Raw genomic sequence first — 14749 nt, 5'->3', positions numbered from 1 at the left:
GCTCAATCATGTGTTGCATCCCACCACGTTTCTGTAATCCCCACTATGTCCGGTCTGGTGTCAGCCAGCAGGAGGGTGAGTTCCTCCTGCTTGTTACCCACTGCTTGGGCTACATCTGCTTTCAGTGCCCCTGCCTTGGGAATGGATTCCATCTTGGTTCCACAGACATTGTGCATGGTGCAGGTAGAGACAAGAGAGCAGGGCATCCAGGCCTATCCTCAGAGACCTCCAGTGAGCCTTACAGTGTACATTCTACAGGTGTTTGGCAACTGCTGAGATAGTAGTTAAGCAGTTTCATAGTTAGTAGGGTCAGAAGGGACCTGAGCAGATCATCAAGTCCGACCCCCTGCCACGGCAGGAAAGTACTGGGGTCAAAGGACCCCAGCAAGGTGATTGTCAAGCCTTGTGTGACCGCTGGGTTTCGATCACCCGCTCTCGGGTGGTTCTAGCCCTGTAGGTAGATGTCACACACCTGTTGGGATCTCATTGGTGTCGAAGCAGTTCTCTTTTCCCCGTGCCCCTGACCCCTTTCTCGTCTGCCACGACTTGATGTTCCTCAGTGTCAAGGGTCAGCTCACAGTATACTCTGTGGCCCAGGATCCCTCAATGGTCACTTCACGGGGGTCCACCACCCCTGCATCCCAGCCTCACGCCACCTTTAGTGCATCCTTCCTCCGTTGTTTCTTATTCTCCAGCCATGGAGTGACACCCACCGGTCTGCCCTTAAGTGGCCGTCAGCCCTGTCATGGTGTCCGCCAGCAAGCTCGGCTCACAGCCCTCCTTGCCTACTCCCCACCAGGCACAGAACGGGACTTTCCGCACAGACTCTGGCCTCACCGAGATCCCATCAACCTTACTTTATAAGGACATTGCCCCAGCTCTGTCCCCTTCAGCCACGGCTACCCAACAACTCAAACCTCAAAAGGAAAAGCTAACTACTCAGCTCCTCAACTTGCGGAGCAGGCTATTCTGAACCTTTTTCAGTTCCTTTCTGGTCTGTCCTGGGCCCCTTGCTCTCCCGGTCCCTCCTCCGGCTCACTACCTCATAGCTTGGCGGCAATGCCCGCCCCGGCTGCACCCCTTTGGGGCTCTCCTGGGGTCTCTCCTGCCTGGTGCGGCTGCTTCTGCATGCTGTTGCTCCGGCACCCCACCTATGGGTCGTGCTGCCCTCCAGCTTCCGGTCCATCGCATTCCCTGTAGCCGTGCCTTCAGCACCCTCGACGTCTGGGGCACCTTCCAGCTGCAGGGTCCGTCCTTGCTCTGTCGGAGCCTTTGCCAGCTCTCCTGCTGCCACGCTGTTCACCGCTACCATCGCCGCTTCCCTCATTGGTGGGGCTGGGCATTGCTCCTTGCTGGAGCTATCCACCCCTTCGCAGCTGCAACTGTCGTTTTTAACGCCACCGGCTAGCGTTCCTCCATGATGTCACTGACTGGGCGTAACCTAATAAACAGGCAGCTAATGAGCTACGCGGGCTCCTCCCTCCGCCTCATGCACCTTTCATTGGGAGCTGCAGGTGAGTCCCATTTATTGTTCGGCTCCCCGGGACACCTTGTCTTTCTTAAAGACTCCCAGGGTAGGAGCCAGCACCACTTCGCTTGGAAGTTGGTTCTAGCCGCCCTGACAGTGAAGTAGAGCCTCCTGATGTCTAATCGGAATTTACCCTCTGCCAGCTTGTGACCATTATTTCTAGTCACTCCTGGTAGTGCTCGGGGGAACAGGGACTCCCCCAGTGCCTGCTGGTCCCCTCTGACTAGTTTGTAACAGGCCACTAGATCCCCCTCAGCCTTCTCTTGTGGAGGCTGAACAGGTTCAGGTCCCATAGCTTCTCCTCATAGGGCCTGCCCTGCTGCCTCCTGATCATGTGCATGGCCCTCCTCTGGACCCTCTTCATGTTGCCCACATACCTTTTGAAGTGCGGCGCCCAGAACTGGACACAGTACTCCAACTGCAGCCTGACCACTATCGCATAGAGGGGGAGTATCACCTCCTTGGACCTGCTTGAGATGTATCTGTGGATGCATGACAAGGTATGTTTGGCACCTTACAGGCATCTGGGCAATCCATCAACAGCTTCATAAGCTAGGTAGGCAAACCCACTGTTGGAGTCACTCCAACACCTTGACATCGGGCATGCCAGGGGCAAATTCCCCCCTCCATCAGTTCAGGGACAGCAGTGTTTCTGAACAACCTGGTGTCGTGTACCTTGCCCAGCATGATCCACTTCCACCCATTGCTGTTCATCATCTTGAAGCAAAAGATCCATTCCACTGGTTTGGAGATTCTCCCCCAACAGCTAAGATGCATTGTATTGCACTAGCCAGCACCTCTCTGGGGCTGTCTGTGCTGGGAGAGAGGTAGAACTGGACACATAGCCTGTGCTTTAATATGAAATCCAGGAGGTGTATAGTCATCTCCCTTTTGAAACATTCATCCTTGCTGATTTTGCTGATGAGAGCTGCCACTAGTCCAGTTACCACATATCTGGGAGCACAAGCTGCTGACATTGGGTGACCATGACCTGCTGGGCAAAGATCACGTACAAGTCAATGGGCAAGTCCATTCAGCAGACCCAAGGAAGCAGCATGGTAGGAACATGGCAGCAGTGGTGGCAGTAGTAGGAGGCAGTAGTGGATGGGTGGTCCCATCCAGTCACTGAAGCATTCCCACCAGTGGGTGGTTTCCACCCACTGTGGAATCCCTGGAAACCTCTGGTGACTGCGAGGCATGCTGGGTTGTGTGTTCTTGCTAGCCACCTATCGACAGAAGCAGCCATGCAACAAAGTAATACTTGAAAAGGTGTACACAACAGTTAAGAAGGAACAACTTTTTTTCTTGGATGAAACAGGCCCAGTGCGATGTCTTTTCATACCCTCTGTAACATTTCTGGAATGCTTTCTTTACAAGGATGTAGTGCAAATTTTGTTTTCATATATCTGAGGCCTTCCTAAAGTACTTTAGTTTTTATCTTTAATACCATTTTGTACCTGCAACAGGTAGTGGCATTGCTTCGTTTCCTTTTTTGTTGACTTTTAATACCTGGTTTGTTTCCTGTCAATCTGGATAGTCTATAAAACCATTACAGTCTTGATAGTGAGTGTTTTATATGTAAGCCTTAAAGATCATAGGACAACAGAAAATGAGGCTTTTACTAAAGCATATTTTAATTTTACATTTTAGACCAGCTGGTGGGAGTGAGCAGTGGACAGCAACGGCTTGTGATTTGATCTCATGTTACCTAACTGGAGCAGTAGCAACCATAATCATACAGGTCTGTAATGAAAATGTATGCAATGGAATTTGTCCCAGATTAGGGAAGAGAGAGGGCATTTAGTTACGTATTCCATGCTGAGATTTGTTCTTTTAGTTTACATATCTGGGAGCAACACTTTCCAGATTTTCTTAAGCAAGGACCTGACATTCTTGAAGCTTACAATCTTAACAGTTCTTGCCTTCTCTTCTTTTTAGAGAGCCTCTCATCAAATAGTAGGTTTTGAATTTAACTTTTTCTTGATATTTTGCAATACTTTTTAGGTTCAGATAGAGCATGACTGTAGTTCTTATTTGTCACCTTTTTGCTGTAGATGTTATTTAAATGGCTTTATTTTTATTTAAGCTCTGTCAGCAGCAGCCTTTGAAACTGCTGACCAGAGTTTTTACCATTTGGCCTGCAAACCTAAGCAGTGATAGAATTTCCTTTGCATGGCTTTTCTCTCTCTTTTGAAAGAAATAAAATTGGCAACCCAAAAAACAAAAACAAAAAAAACCTTTCCTTTTTCCACAGTAAAGAATTCTTAGATAGCTCCTGCACACTAAGTTAGACTCTACTGAGGCGATGTGAGATGGATTTAAGCTGTGGTGCTTCTAAAACACAGATGTGATAAAGTTCTGTCTCTTCTTAATTTGGATATAGCTATTGATCAGCTTTCCCTGTGTAAAAGAAGGGATGATTTTACAGTTGATGACATAAAGGTTGTTAGTACATCAGTGGAAGCCACAAGATCAGATGCTTAAGATTTTATTAGTCCCCTTAGCTGAGTGAATTTACTCAACACTGCTTTCTAACTTACTTTACCACCATCCGTTTCTGAATGCCTAGGTATCAGTAAAATCAAGATATTTTATCTTTAAAATATCTTTCTTTTAAAAGTAATTTTACTACCTCCTTATTTCTCATGTAGATTTTGCCATGGTTATATATAAACTTTGTCACCTCACTAAGATTGTTGTAGATAATTTCAAGAACATTGATGTTCTCATTATAGGATATTTGCTACTAAAATGATGGCTCTTTCGTTTATTTTTGTTCCCAATACTTGTGTTTATGAAATTTTTCCAGCTTTTCTTAATTTTATGTAAGTGGTGCCTTACTTTTTGGTTAAAATATACTGTATTTTTTTATGTGCGTATATATAGTAAATATCCAGGAATTGAGGTTAGCACTGTTTTCCAAGAGAGAGGGCAGCTGAGACAGGGAAAGAGCAACAAAAATAGTGGCTACACCCTACCATGGTTTGGTGGCTAATATATATATACATATACACACACGTACATTCAGAATAGCATTTCCTTAATCTCATTTTATAATAATGCTTTCAACATTTTAAAATTATTTCTTCTCCATTTTTTAAACTTCTTTAATCACACCTGTTTTCTCATCATGTTATCCATTCTGCAGTAAATTGTCATCTTCAAGCCCTTTTTCATTGCCATAATACAAAACTTAAGTAGAAACACTGGCAGAGATCAGAAAACAAAGAAAAGTTGCTAGGCAAGGAACAGTGCCCTGTGTAAAAGGCTTAGGCGAATTGCTGATATGACAAACAGTAAAAATAAAACAGTATTTAAGAAAACTTTTAAGTTGGATTGTATTGTGTGACCTTTTAAATTTCTCCCAGGAAAAAGATGCAACTCAGCCGTTACCTGTAAAAATATTTTGCAAAGATGAAGCAGAACAGTCTGTTGATATTTCTGAATATCTTATTTCAAAAGGCTTGGCTCTCAGAAACAGAAGGTATAAATATTTGGGGGGGGGTGTTAAATATAACTGTTTTTTCATATCTTCGGTTGCCATCATAGTTGACACAAAGATTGGTATTATATTAAACTAGTAAATCATTGGAAATTTACATGCTGTATTTCAAACCTTCTGTAGGCAGGATAGCATTTTAAATTGGCGTGGTAATATCTTCTTTCACCATTACATTCAAATGCATTCTGTAGTTATTTATTTAGACTGAGAACTGATTTTAAACTGTGGTCATCAAATTATGATCTAATTTTTATTCTTTCTCACTTGCAAGTACCTGATCTTCTGATTTATTGTGTTGAATCTGTTAGAGTTCATAAAATTGACACAAGTGCTGTAGTCCCAGAGGAATATCTTGAAGTTGGTTTGAAGCAAGAGAGCTCAGTCTTAAACAAGCTGACTCCAGAAACTGAAAGTATACCAAAAACTTCTGTTCCAAAGCAAGAAGTTCTTTTTTCTAGAAGTGAACAAAATGAAACCAAAGAATGCAAAACAAAGTCAGTGCTAAAGTCAAGGCCAGACAGAATATATAAACCACCCCTTGTACCAGATGAGGAAACTTTTCAGGCTCTAATAAGCTGTATTGGAGATGATGGAACTATTTATACAATACCAAAATCTTTAGGTAAGATTTTATATGTATAGAAAATAAAATATCCTTATGGTATACTTATTACTGGCATTGCAATACAGTACTAAAATGAGTGCCAAAAAGCTGGGCCAGGCTGGGCTGGGCCTGGCCACATGCCACACATCACCTGGGATAAGATGCATGCTATATGCAACCTTGTATTTTCAGTAGCAGCCGTATTGTCATAAAACACGTGGTGATTTCATATTTTATCCTGTTATGATATTCAGTAGTAAAATTACACTTTTCAAATTTAAGATTTTTTTGTAAATAAATTACTTTTTAGAAGTTATTTTAGCTAATTTAGGGATTGTATTATACAGTTACAGTATTTCCATATTTTCCATTTTATAATCTTGAAATTATTGCTGCTGTTCCAGAACAGTAGAATTATCAGAACTTGAAATCAAGAATCCCAGCCCAGTTGGAGATGCTTAGGAATAAAAATGTGCATTGAAATTTGCTGTGAAAAAAGCTGTGTATTTTACTCTAAATTATTATGGTTCAACCTTAACATTATGTAAACTTTTATTTTTGGTTCTAACAATTCAGCTAAAGAAATCTGATATCCACTTTTTAAAAAATTCCGTTTTACCCCATTTTTATTCAGAAAAAGTATTAAACGTATTGATGGCTGATATACAAAGTAACTTCAAATGTCTCGGTCTTCTTGAACCATATTGTTGGAGAAAAGGAGAAGCTTGCGTTATAAGAGGACCGGATACCATGTGGTATCGAGGTAAAGTTACAGAAGTCGTTGGTGGTGCTATCAGGGTAAGTTTGTTTTTTCTTTTATAACTTATTTTGTATGACAAAACAGCGTCTGTATTTTTTATCTTTGTGTGCTTTAGCATTTTTGTCAATTCAGGAGCTCTTGGCCATCAGAGACATTATCACACCACATCACTTTGGGGTTTGAGATTAGCATTTACTCCGCCCAAGTTCAACCCCTTGGTTTCTTCCTCTTTTTCAGCTCTTCCTTGGATTTACGAAAGATGCTAATTATATTTTGTGGTCAGGGTTTGTCGTTATGGTTGAACTTTAAGTAAGATCTGTTAGATTAGTTGAAGTCTGCAGTTTTATTTTTGGGGCTCATGGTCAGTGCAGACAGTTAGTTTCAACACTTTGGTGACACTTTGGTTAAACTTATGACAGACAAGTTACATTTGCGGGTTGCAAACTTGCAAGCTTTGCATTAGCTAATATTAACTGTCAGACAATTACCAGATTTTCCAAAAGCATATATTTATTGATTTAACCCCTCTGGTTCTGGCCATCACAATCACGAGTTCTGTCTTTTTAGAAAAAAACAATCTGTTGAAAGTATTGTCTAATACCCCTGCTAGAGAAGAACATTTTTCTTAAAGAAATTTTGTTTTTTATGTAGGTGGAATACTTGGACTATGGCTATGTTGAAAAGATCCCTCAGTGTCATCTCTATCCAACTTTGTTATATGCTGAAATACCTCCGTTTTGCATCCCATGCCAGCTCTATAAAACAGTACCAGTGAGTAAATGTTAAATTTGGTAGTGGTTCAGATTAAATACTAATGCCTTTGTGTCATACTAAACCATTTCATGATAATGTGAGGTTTGACAAAAGTTTCACTTGAAATCGTGCCATGTAAACTGTGTTTTCAGTTAAGTGATTACATATATGTATAGATATAGTTACAAGCATGTACAAAAGCATTCTATGCATGTCTGTTCTGTAGACGCTGCTGGATCATCCCATAAATTGGAAATCAGAATGAAAGAAGGAGTTTAATTCCATTAGTTTCCTTTGGCATTTCCCCTCTTCCCTCCAAGTTGTTAAAGCTTATGTTCTCTGGAAAAGTATTATCAACACAATAAAACTGATTTGATTTACAATAATGATGTAGGTACAACAATATTTCTAAATATAAATGCCTAAAAATTACTACGTTTTCGCTTTCTAAGATCTGCCCTTGTCTGTGTGGAAATCCATGCCGGTAAGTAATACTACATTCTGTTTGTTGGCATTTGTAATGTGTGTGTGGGGTTTTTTCCTTCACCATCTAGATTGGAAGCTTTTGGCAGCCAGATGCAGTAGAACTCCTTCAAGAACTACTTATGGCAAGAGTTGTTGAAATACATGTTATGGTAATCTAATTTATGTTTGGGTATAAGAAGTAAAGCCTACTAAATGCATGCATCTTTTAACATAGACTCTGAATAATTGATGCGGTGGAATAAAACTTGTTGCCTAAGGCTATATAAGAAATCAGATGGCAGTGATTAATGTAATCTAATATCTGGAGCAGTTAACAGCAGATTTTGAGTTTTTAGGGAATTTGGTATGTTCATGCTTGCTTCCCATTTCCCCCCATGCTTTCAATGTGTGTGTGTCATGTTCTTAGTGGGGGGGTTGTTTGTTTTTTGTGTCTGTTTTCTGCTTCTTTGATGTTTTAGAGTGTTTTTCTGTTTCCCTAAGTGGGTTTGTGCTGATGTTTTTGTGAGAGCGAGAGAGACTGTTCCTTACAAAAAGGTGCTGGCAAATAGTGTCAGTAGTTGAGTTGCTAAGCATGGCTTGATATCTGAGGAGGATAATGTGGAAATTGTGGGGTGTATATCATCTTTCAGTGTATTGGAAATGCTCAACCAGTGGGGTGTAACCCGAAAGTGTAGTGCAAGAGTATTTGAAAGGGTTGTGAGCAGGTTCCAGCCTGCAAGTGGCTGCCTGGGATGATTGGAGGCAGCGGGCATACATTCACAGGTGCACATGGCCAGTATAGAGCAAGGCCGGGTCATGGGAGCAGCCCCAGCCACTGGACACAGGTAAGTATGGGGAGTCGGGGATGGAGATCTGAAAGTTAATGGATTGGTACTTTCAGGAATATTTGGGATGTTTGACTAGCAGGTATTCATAGACAGAGGACTTTTCTTTAAAGATTAGTTTCACCTGAGATAGCCACCCAGTGTGGAACATGAAACCAGATGTTATAAGAGTAACCAAAACATGGTTGAGTGGTAACCATGAAACCTAGGTACTGAAGGGCACAAACTGTTTAGGTAGAATATCAATTAAATGATAGAGTATAATGAACTAAAATGTGATTATATAGCTTTCATAGACATTAGGGTCTGGAAGGTACCTCATGAGATCATCGCATCCAGCACCACTGCCAGAGGCAGGAAGTCTGCAGGGATCAAATGATCCCATCAAGGTAAATATCCTTTTGAATGAGACCAGAGTAGGTGCTTGCACCACCTCTAGGGGGAGTCTGCTCCAGACCTTGGACATGCGGACTAAGGAAGTTTTTCCTTGAATTGAGTCTGAATTGGCCTTCTAGAAGTTTGTGGCCATTAGACCTAGTTATCTTTTGGGGAGCCCTGGTGAACAACTGTTCTCCCAGATCCTGATGCATCCCCCCCATATACTTATAGGCAGCCATCAAGTCCCCCCTGAGCCTTCTCTTTGCCAGGCTGAAGAATCCCATATCCCTTAGTCTCTCCTCATAAAGCTTGCTCTCTTGGCCTTTGATAATACAGGTGGCTCTCCTCTGGACTCTCTCAAGCTTATCTATATCCCCTCCTGAAGTGTGGGGCCCAAAACTGGATGCAGTACTCCAGCTGTGACCCCCAAAGCCAAGTAAAGTGGGAGGATGACGTCCCTGGTTTTCAAGATGCATTGGTGGATGCATGCCAGAGTTTGGTTTGCTCTTCTGGCCACAGCATCACGTTGGTGGCTCATGTTCATCTTCTGGTCAATCAAGACCCCCAAGTCTCTTTCGATCTCAGTGCTAGCAAGCATAGCACTGCTGAGCCTATAAGTATGATGCTGGTTTTTCTCCCAAGGTGGAGTACCCTGTATTTCTCTACATTTAATACTATCAAGTTTAGGTCTGCCCACTTTGCAAGCATGTCCAAGCCAGCCTGCCCTCCAGTGTGATCACTTTCCGCCATGGTTTAGTGTCGTCTGCGAACTTTGACAGTCTGCATCTGACACCAAAATCCAGATCATTAATTGAAGAGTACCAGCCCAAGCACTGAGCCCTGGAGGACTCCACTGGTAACCTTGCGCCACATTGATTTTTTCCCATCCACTAGTACTCTTTGGATCCGACCCTGGAACCAGTTCCCCAGCCATTGCATTGGACTGTGAGATGACCGAGGCCACAGTTCCCCAGCTTGGTCATGAGGACGTTAGGGGGGCCCAAGTCAGAGGCCTTCTTGAAATCCAGATAAATGACATCAACCTCATTTCCCTTGCCCAGGCAATGCATCACCTAGTCATAGAAGAAGATGAGGTTGGTCTGGCAAGACCTTCTAGTAAAAAACCATGTTGGCTGGCATTCAGTAGGTTGCCTTCTGTTAGCCTGTTTCAGATGGGTCCCTTGATAATTTTCTCCAAGATCTTTCCAGGGATGGACATCAGGTCTGTAATTCCCTGGGTCTTCTGTCCTCCCTTTCTTGAAGATTTGGACCACATTGGCTCTTTTCCAGTCTTCCAGTACATCACCCAAGCACAACAAGCTTTCAAATATCTTGGCCATACGGCATGCTATGATGTCCCCCAGCTCTTTTAAGACTCTTGGGTGCAATCCATTTGAGGCCGCAGACTTACGGATGTCAAGCCTCCTGAGGTGTTCTCTCACTTGATCTTTGTCAGTTGCGGGCCCATCTCCCCAGCCCTGGATGCTTTGAATCCTGTCTGACAATGTGACCCCCTTGGGTGGGTGGAAAACTGGTGCAAAGTAATCATTAGGAGACTGAACTTTTCTTGGGCATCAGATGTCAGCTGCCCCACTTGATTTCACAGGGGGACAGTATTGCTTTTGTTCTTCCTCCCACATTTATAAAGAAAGACTTCTTGTTATCCTTGAGTCTGGTGGCTAGCCTGAGTTTAGTTACTGCCTTGGCTTTTCTGGACCACTCCTGACAGGTACGGGCTAGTGCAGAGTAGTCCTCCTTGGTGATGATTCCAGTTTTCCATCTGATGTAGGCTTCTCTTTTTTGTTTCAGGAGGCCCAGAAGTTTCCTGTTGACCCAAGGGGGCTTCCCTGCCCTTTGAGTGCATTTCTTGTGGGACAGGATGGACTTCCCTTGCATTTTCAGGATTGTGTTCCTCCTGGACTCCCCTTCCTAGGGAGCCATGGTTCCTTAGTGCCTGACTGATCAGTTTCCTAAGTTTGTGGAAGTCAGTCTTCCCAAAGTTGAGGATTTCTGTTTTACTGAGGGATTTGCCCACCCTGCATTGGACAGAGAAAGTAATCAGATCATTGTCGCTGTCACCTTTGATCCTCAGATCAGTCACCAGATCATCCCCTTTAGCCAGAACCAGATCCAGCAGTGCCTCTCCCCTAGTTGGCCTGTAGACCTCTTGCGTCGGGTACAGGTCATCAATGCAGGTCCCAGTCAGATCTGGCTGTGTGCTTTTCCCATAAGATGTCAGGGAGATTGAAATCTCCCATGACGATCATACATCGTGACCGTGCGGCCTTGGCCAGTTCCATGCTGAATTCAAGATCTAGTTCTTCCTCTTGGTTAGGTGTCTGTAATAGACTCCTATGAATATATCCCCTTCCCCATGCTCCCCACCCCCCCTGTATTTTAGCCCAAAGAGTCTCAAGACACCCTCCATGGTTAATGAACTCAGTTTGAAGGGAATAGTACTGCTCTTTGACATGAAGAACTGCACCCCCACCCCTCTTCCCAACACAGTCTCTCCTGTAAAGGGTATAGCCTTCTATACCTACCAACTAGTTGTAGGAGGAGTCCCACCGGTCTCTGTTATCCCTACAAGGTCATAATCTTTATCGGCCAGGAGAAGGGCCAGCTCCTGCTTGTTACCCAAGCTCCTGGCATTTGTGTATAGGCAGTTGAGTTCCCTTATGTGATGGGGCATGACCTTTCCTTGGGCTCCTGTCAGAGTGGGTTCCCTTGTGCTACATAAGCTGTTACTACTGTGATTGGTATGACCTGGGCTGGAACTGTTGATTGACCACGCATCCCCCTTTGATGGCATAATTATAACAGAATCTGTTTGAGTTTGTGTTGTGGAGTTTTTTTAGATCTCCAGATGTGGAGATGGGTAGGGATCTTGGGTCTTGAAGCATTAAGTAATGGTTGAAATTGTATAAGTAAGATTTTTTTTTTATTTCCCTCATGTAGATTGGATAACAAAAGGAGAGTATGATAGGGTGCCTTCTTGATTAATCTGGATATGTGGATGCAGGCATTTAGGTTAGACTTTAGGAAGAACTGTTTCTGTGCAGAAGGTAATTTCATGATTCAGGGGGTTTGCTGGTTGCCTGCAGGAGCCAGGAAGGAATTTTTTTATTTCTATTATGAAGGCTTTATTGCCTTGTAGGAGAGGGGGTTGGGGCACAGCAGCATTTCCCACCCCCCTCCGCTTTCTCAAAAGAAGTAGCTATTGGTCACTGAAAGTAGTAGTTTTGATTGACTGCATGCACTAGTCCTTCTGTTGGTAGTCAGATACATGGCTGGAGGGTTTTACTAGTCTGGTCAGGATCAAACATACTGACTTGCGGGGAAAAAATCCTTTTCTGATCCTCAGAGCTAACAGATTAGCAAGGACGGTTGGAGGTTTTGCCTCCCTTTGTACCATGAGGAAATATCCTCTTCCTAAAATCATTTAAGCCTATGTTAATGGAATAACCTTTACCATCACAGTGGCTAGCTTTGGTGGTATCCTTGTCTCCCATGCTTTTTATTTGTGGAATATTGTAGTGTTTTTTTGGGGGTATTTTTCATAAAAGGCCCTCATAGGTATTACATTTAGGGTATTACATGTAAATTTGCAAATTAGCTTCTGATAAAAAAAAAAGCCAGAGACAGGTCTGCAGCCTAACCTTTTATTGCTTACACTGTAAAACACAAAAACAAACACTTATCCTAGTCTGCTTGCCTACCCATGAAAGCACAACAGCGATTATTACCTGTACCAGCTGGGAAGATTCAAAAGGGGGTAGAGGAGGGGTGGCACAGAGACTGACAGTAGGACAGCTGTGACCGTTGTTAAAATATGCTTGAGAGATCCAAGGAAGAGGGTCATGCCTCCCACTGCAAAGGAGGAGAAAAACCAACCGACCATACCAATCTAACCATAGGGTAAAATTCCTTTCTGGCCATAATACAGCAATCTGTCTGACCCTCAGCAGAGGGGCAAGACCCTTAGGCCAAAACCTCCAGATTTTAGTTTCACAGTATTGCCACACTCCCCAGTCAAAATGTCCAGCTCTAACTATAGCCAACACCCAGTGCTTCTGAGAGAGGCAAAAAAATAAAATAAAATAAAATAAACCAACCCAATGTGTAGTAGCCATAGGAAGGGAAAAAAAATCCTTCCTGGCCCCACTTGACAACCAGCAAAGCCCAGAAGCATGAGAGAGGCCCATAATATACTATCGGCATAACTAATCCTACATCGCTCCTAACCAATGCTTGTCCAACCTCTTCTTGAACACCTCCAGTGATGAAAATTTCACAACTTTCTTAGGCAGTTTATTCCATTGTCTCATTATCCTAGCAGTGAAGAAGTTTCTTTTGATGTTCAGTCTAAACCTACTTTGCCATAAATTCAAGCCACTGGTTTATGTTCTGGTCTCTGCAGCAAGAGAGAAACAGTATTTTCCCTCTTTTAAAGAAGCTTTTTGAGCATTTGAAGACTGCTATCATATTCCCTCTTAGATACCTTTTCCACAAACTGAACATACAAATTTCCTACAGCCTTTCCTCATATGACTTGGCCTTCAAGCCCTTTATCATTTTTGTTACCCACCTCTGAACCCCCTCAAATTTCTCCATGTCCTTTTTAAAATGTGGAGCCCAAAACTTCATGCAATACTCTACGAGAGACCTAACCAGTCCAAGTGGAAAGGCACAATCACCTCCCATGTCTTGCACCTAGTGCTCCTACTGATGCATCCCAAAACCTCATTTGCCAATTCTGTGCAGCTATATCACACTATACACTCATTGAGTTTACAATCCACCAAGATTTCTAGATTCTTTTCTGGTACTGCCATCCAGCTATGTGGTCCCCCATTTTGTATGTGTTATTGATAATTCTTCTGAAGGTGTAGCATCTTGCATTTGTCACTATTGAACTTCATCCTGTTAGCTCCAGCCCAGCTTTCCAATCTGTCCAGATCCTTCTGAATTGTGCTTCTGTTTTCCACCATGTGCACAGTCCTTTCTAGTGTTGTCTGCAAGTCTGCTCAAGAAGCTCTCTATTCCAGCATTCCTGTCGGACTCCATTTGAAAACTTGTGGCATTCTGACACAGATCTGTTTATAATTACACTTTGGTTGCAGCTATCGAGTCCGTTATCTCTCCACTTCATAGTAGTTTTGTTTAACCCATATTTCTCCAATTTTTTTGAGACGGTTATGTGGGATTTTGCCAGAAGTGTTTTTAAAGTCTGGATATACTATATCTGCTGCATTTCCACCATCCACCCAAGTAGTTACTATGTCAAAGAAGATCAAGTTTGTTTGGCATGATTTGTTTGGCAAGTTTGTTTTGGCCTTGGTTAGTAAGTCCATGCTGGCTCTTTATGATCAGCCTTGCCTTTTTGGGATGCTTGAAAATGGCCTTCTGACCAGTTACTTCCCAGGTATTGAGGTGAGGGTTATATAAGTGGGGGTGACCTAATCGGTAACCTAGCAATTGATGGGAAGCTGGGTGACAACGACCATGAGCTGATCACCTTCACCATCCACCACAAAGCTGGCAAGTCAGTCAGCAACACAGAAGTCCTTGACTTCAGGAAAGCCGACTCTGATAAGCTCAGGAGGCTTGTCAGTGAGTCCCTAAGGGACCACGACCCCAGGGAGAGGGGAGTTCAAAAAGAGTGGTTGCTCCTCAAGGGAGCGATCCTCAATGCACAAGCTAATTCTATTCCATCTTGGAGGAAAGGCAGCAAGAGGGCATAGCAGCCCCCCTAGCTCTCCAGGGATCCAGCAGACCTCCTGAGACTAAAAGGAAAGGCCTGCAAAGGATGGAAGATGGGATTCACCTCCAAGGAGGATTATTCTTCACTGGTCCGGTCCTGCAGGGAGCAAACCAGGAAAGCCAAGGCTGCAACTGAACTCCAACTAGCTTC

General features: G+C 43.3%; 1 protein-coding gene across 2 annotated transcripts in view; it reads left to right on the top strand.

Moving 5' to 3' along the window:
- Nucleotides 1-14749, top strand: part of RNF17 (ring finger protein 17) — a 112334-nt gene that overhangs the window by 76128 nt on the left and 21457 nt on the right. For both annotated transcript variants that reach the window (XM_019530213.1, XM_019530212.1), the window contains 6 exons: nucleotides 3179-3269; nucleotides 4897-5012; nucleotides 5339-5652; nucleotides 6269-6436; nucleotides 7050-7165; nucleotides 7702-7782. In XM_019530213.1, the coding sequence (XP_019385758.1) occupies nucleotides 3179-3269; nucleotides 4897-5012; nucleotides 5339-5652; nucleotides 6269-6436; nucleotides 7050-7165; nucleotides 7702-7782 (886 nt within the window). The remainder of the gene's footprint in view (nucleotides 1-3178; nucleotides 3270-4896; nucleotides 5013-5338; nucleotides 5653-6268; nucleotides 6437-7049; nucleotides 7166-7701; nucleotides 7783-14749) is intronic.

Source organism: Crocodylus porosus, unplaced genomic scaffold (genome assembly GCF_001723895.1).
Source record: "Crocodylus porosus isolate Cpor-Errol unplaced genomic scaffold, CroPor_comp1, whole genome shotgun sequence".
NCBI classification, from domain to species: Eukaryota; Metazoa; Chordata; order Crocodylia; family Crocodylidae; genus Crocodylus; species Crocodylus porosus.
This window is presented reverse-complemented; position numbering and strand designations above follow the sequence as displayed.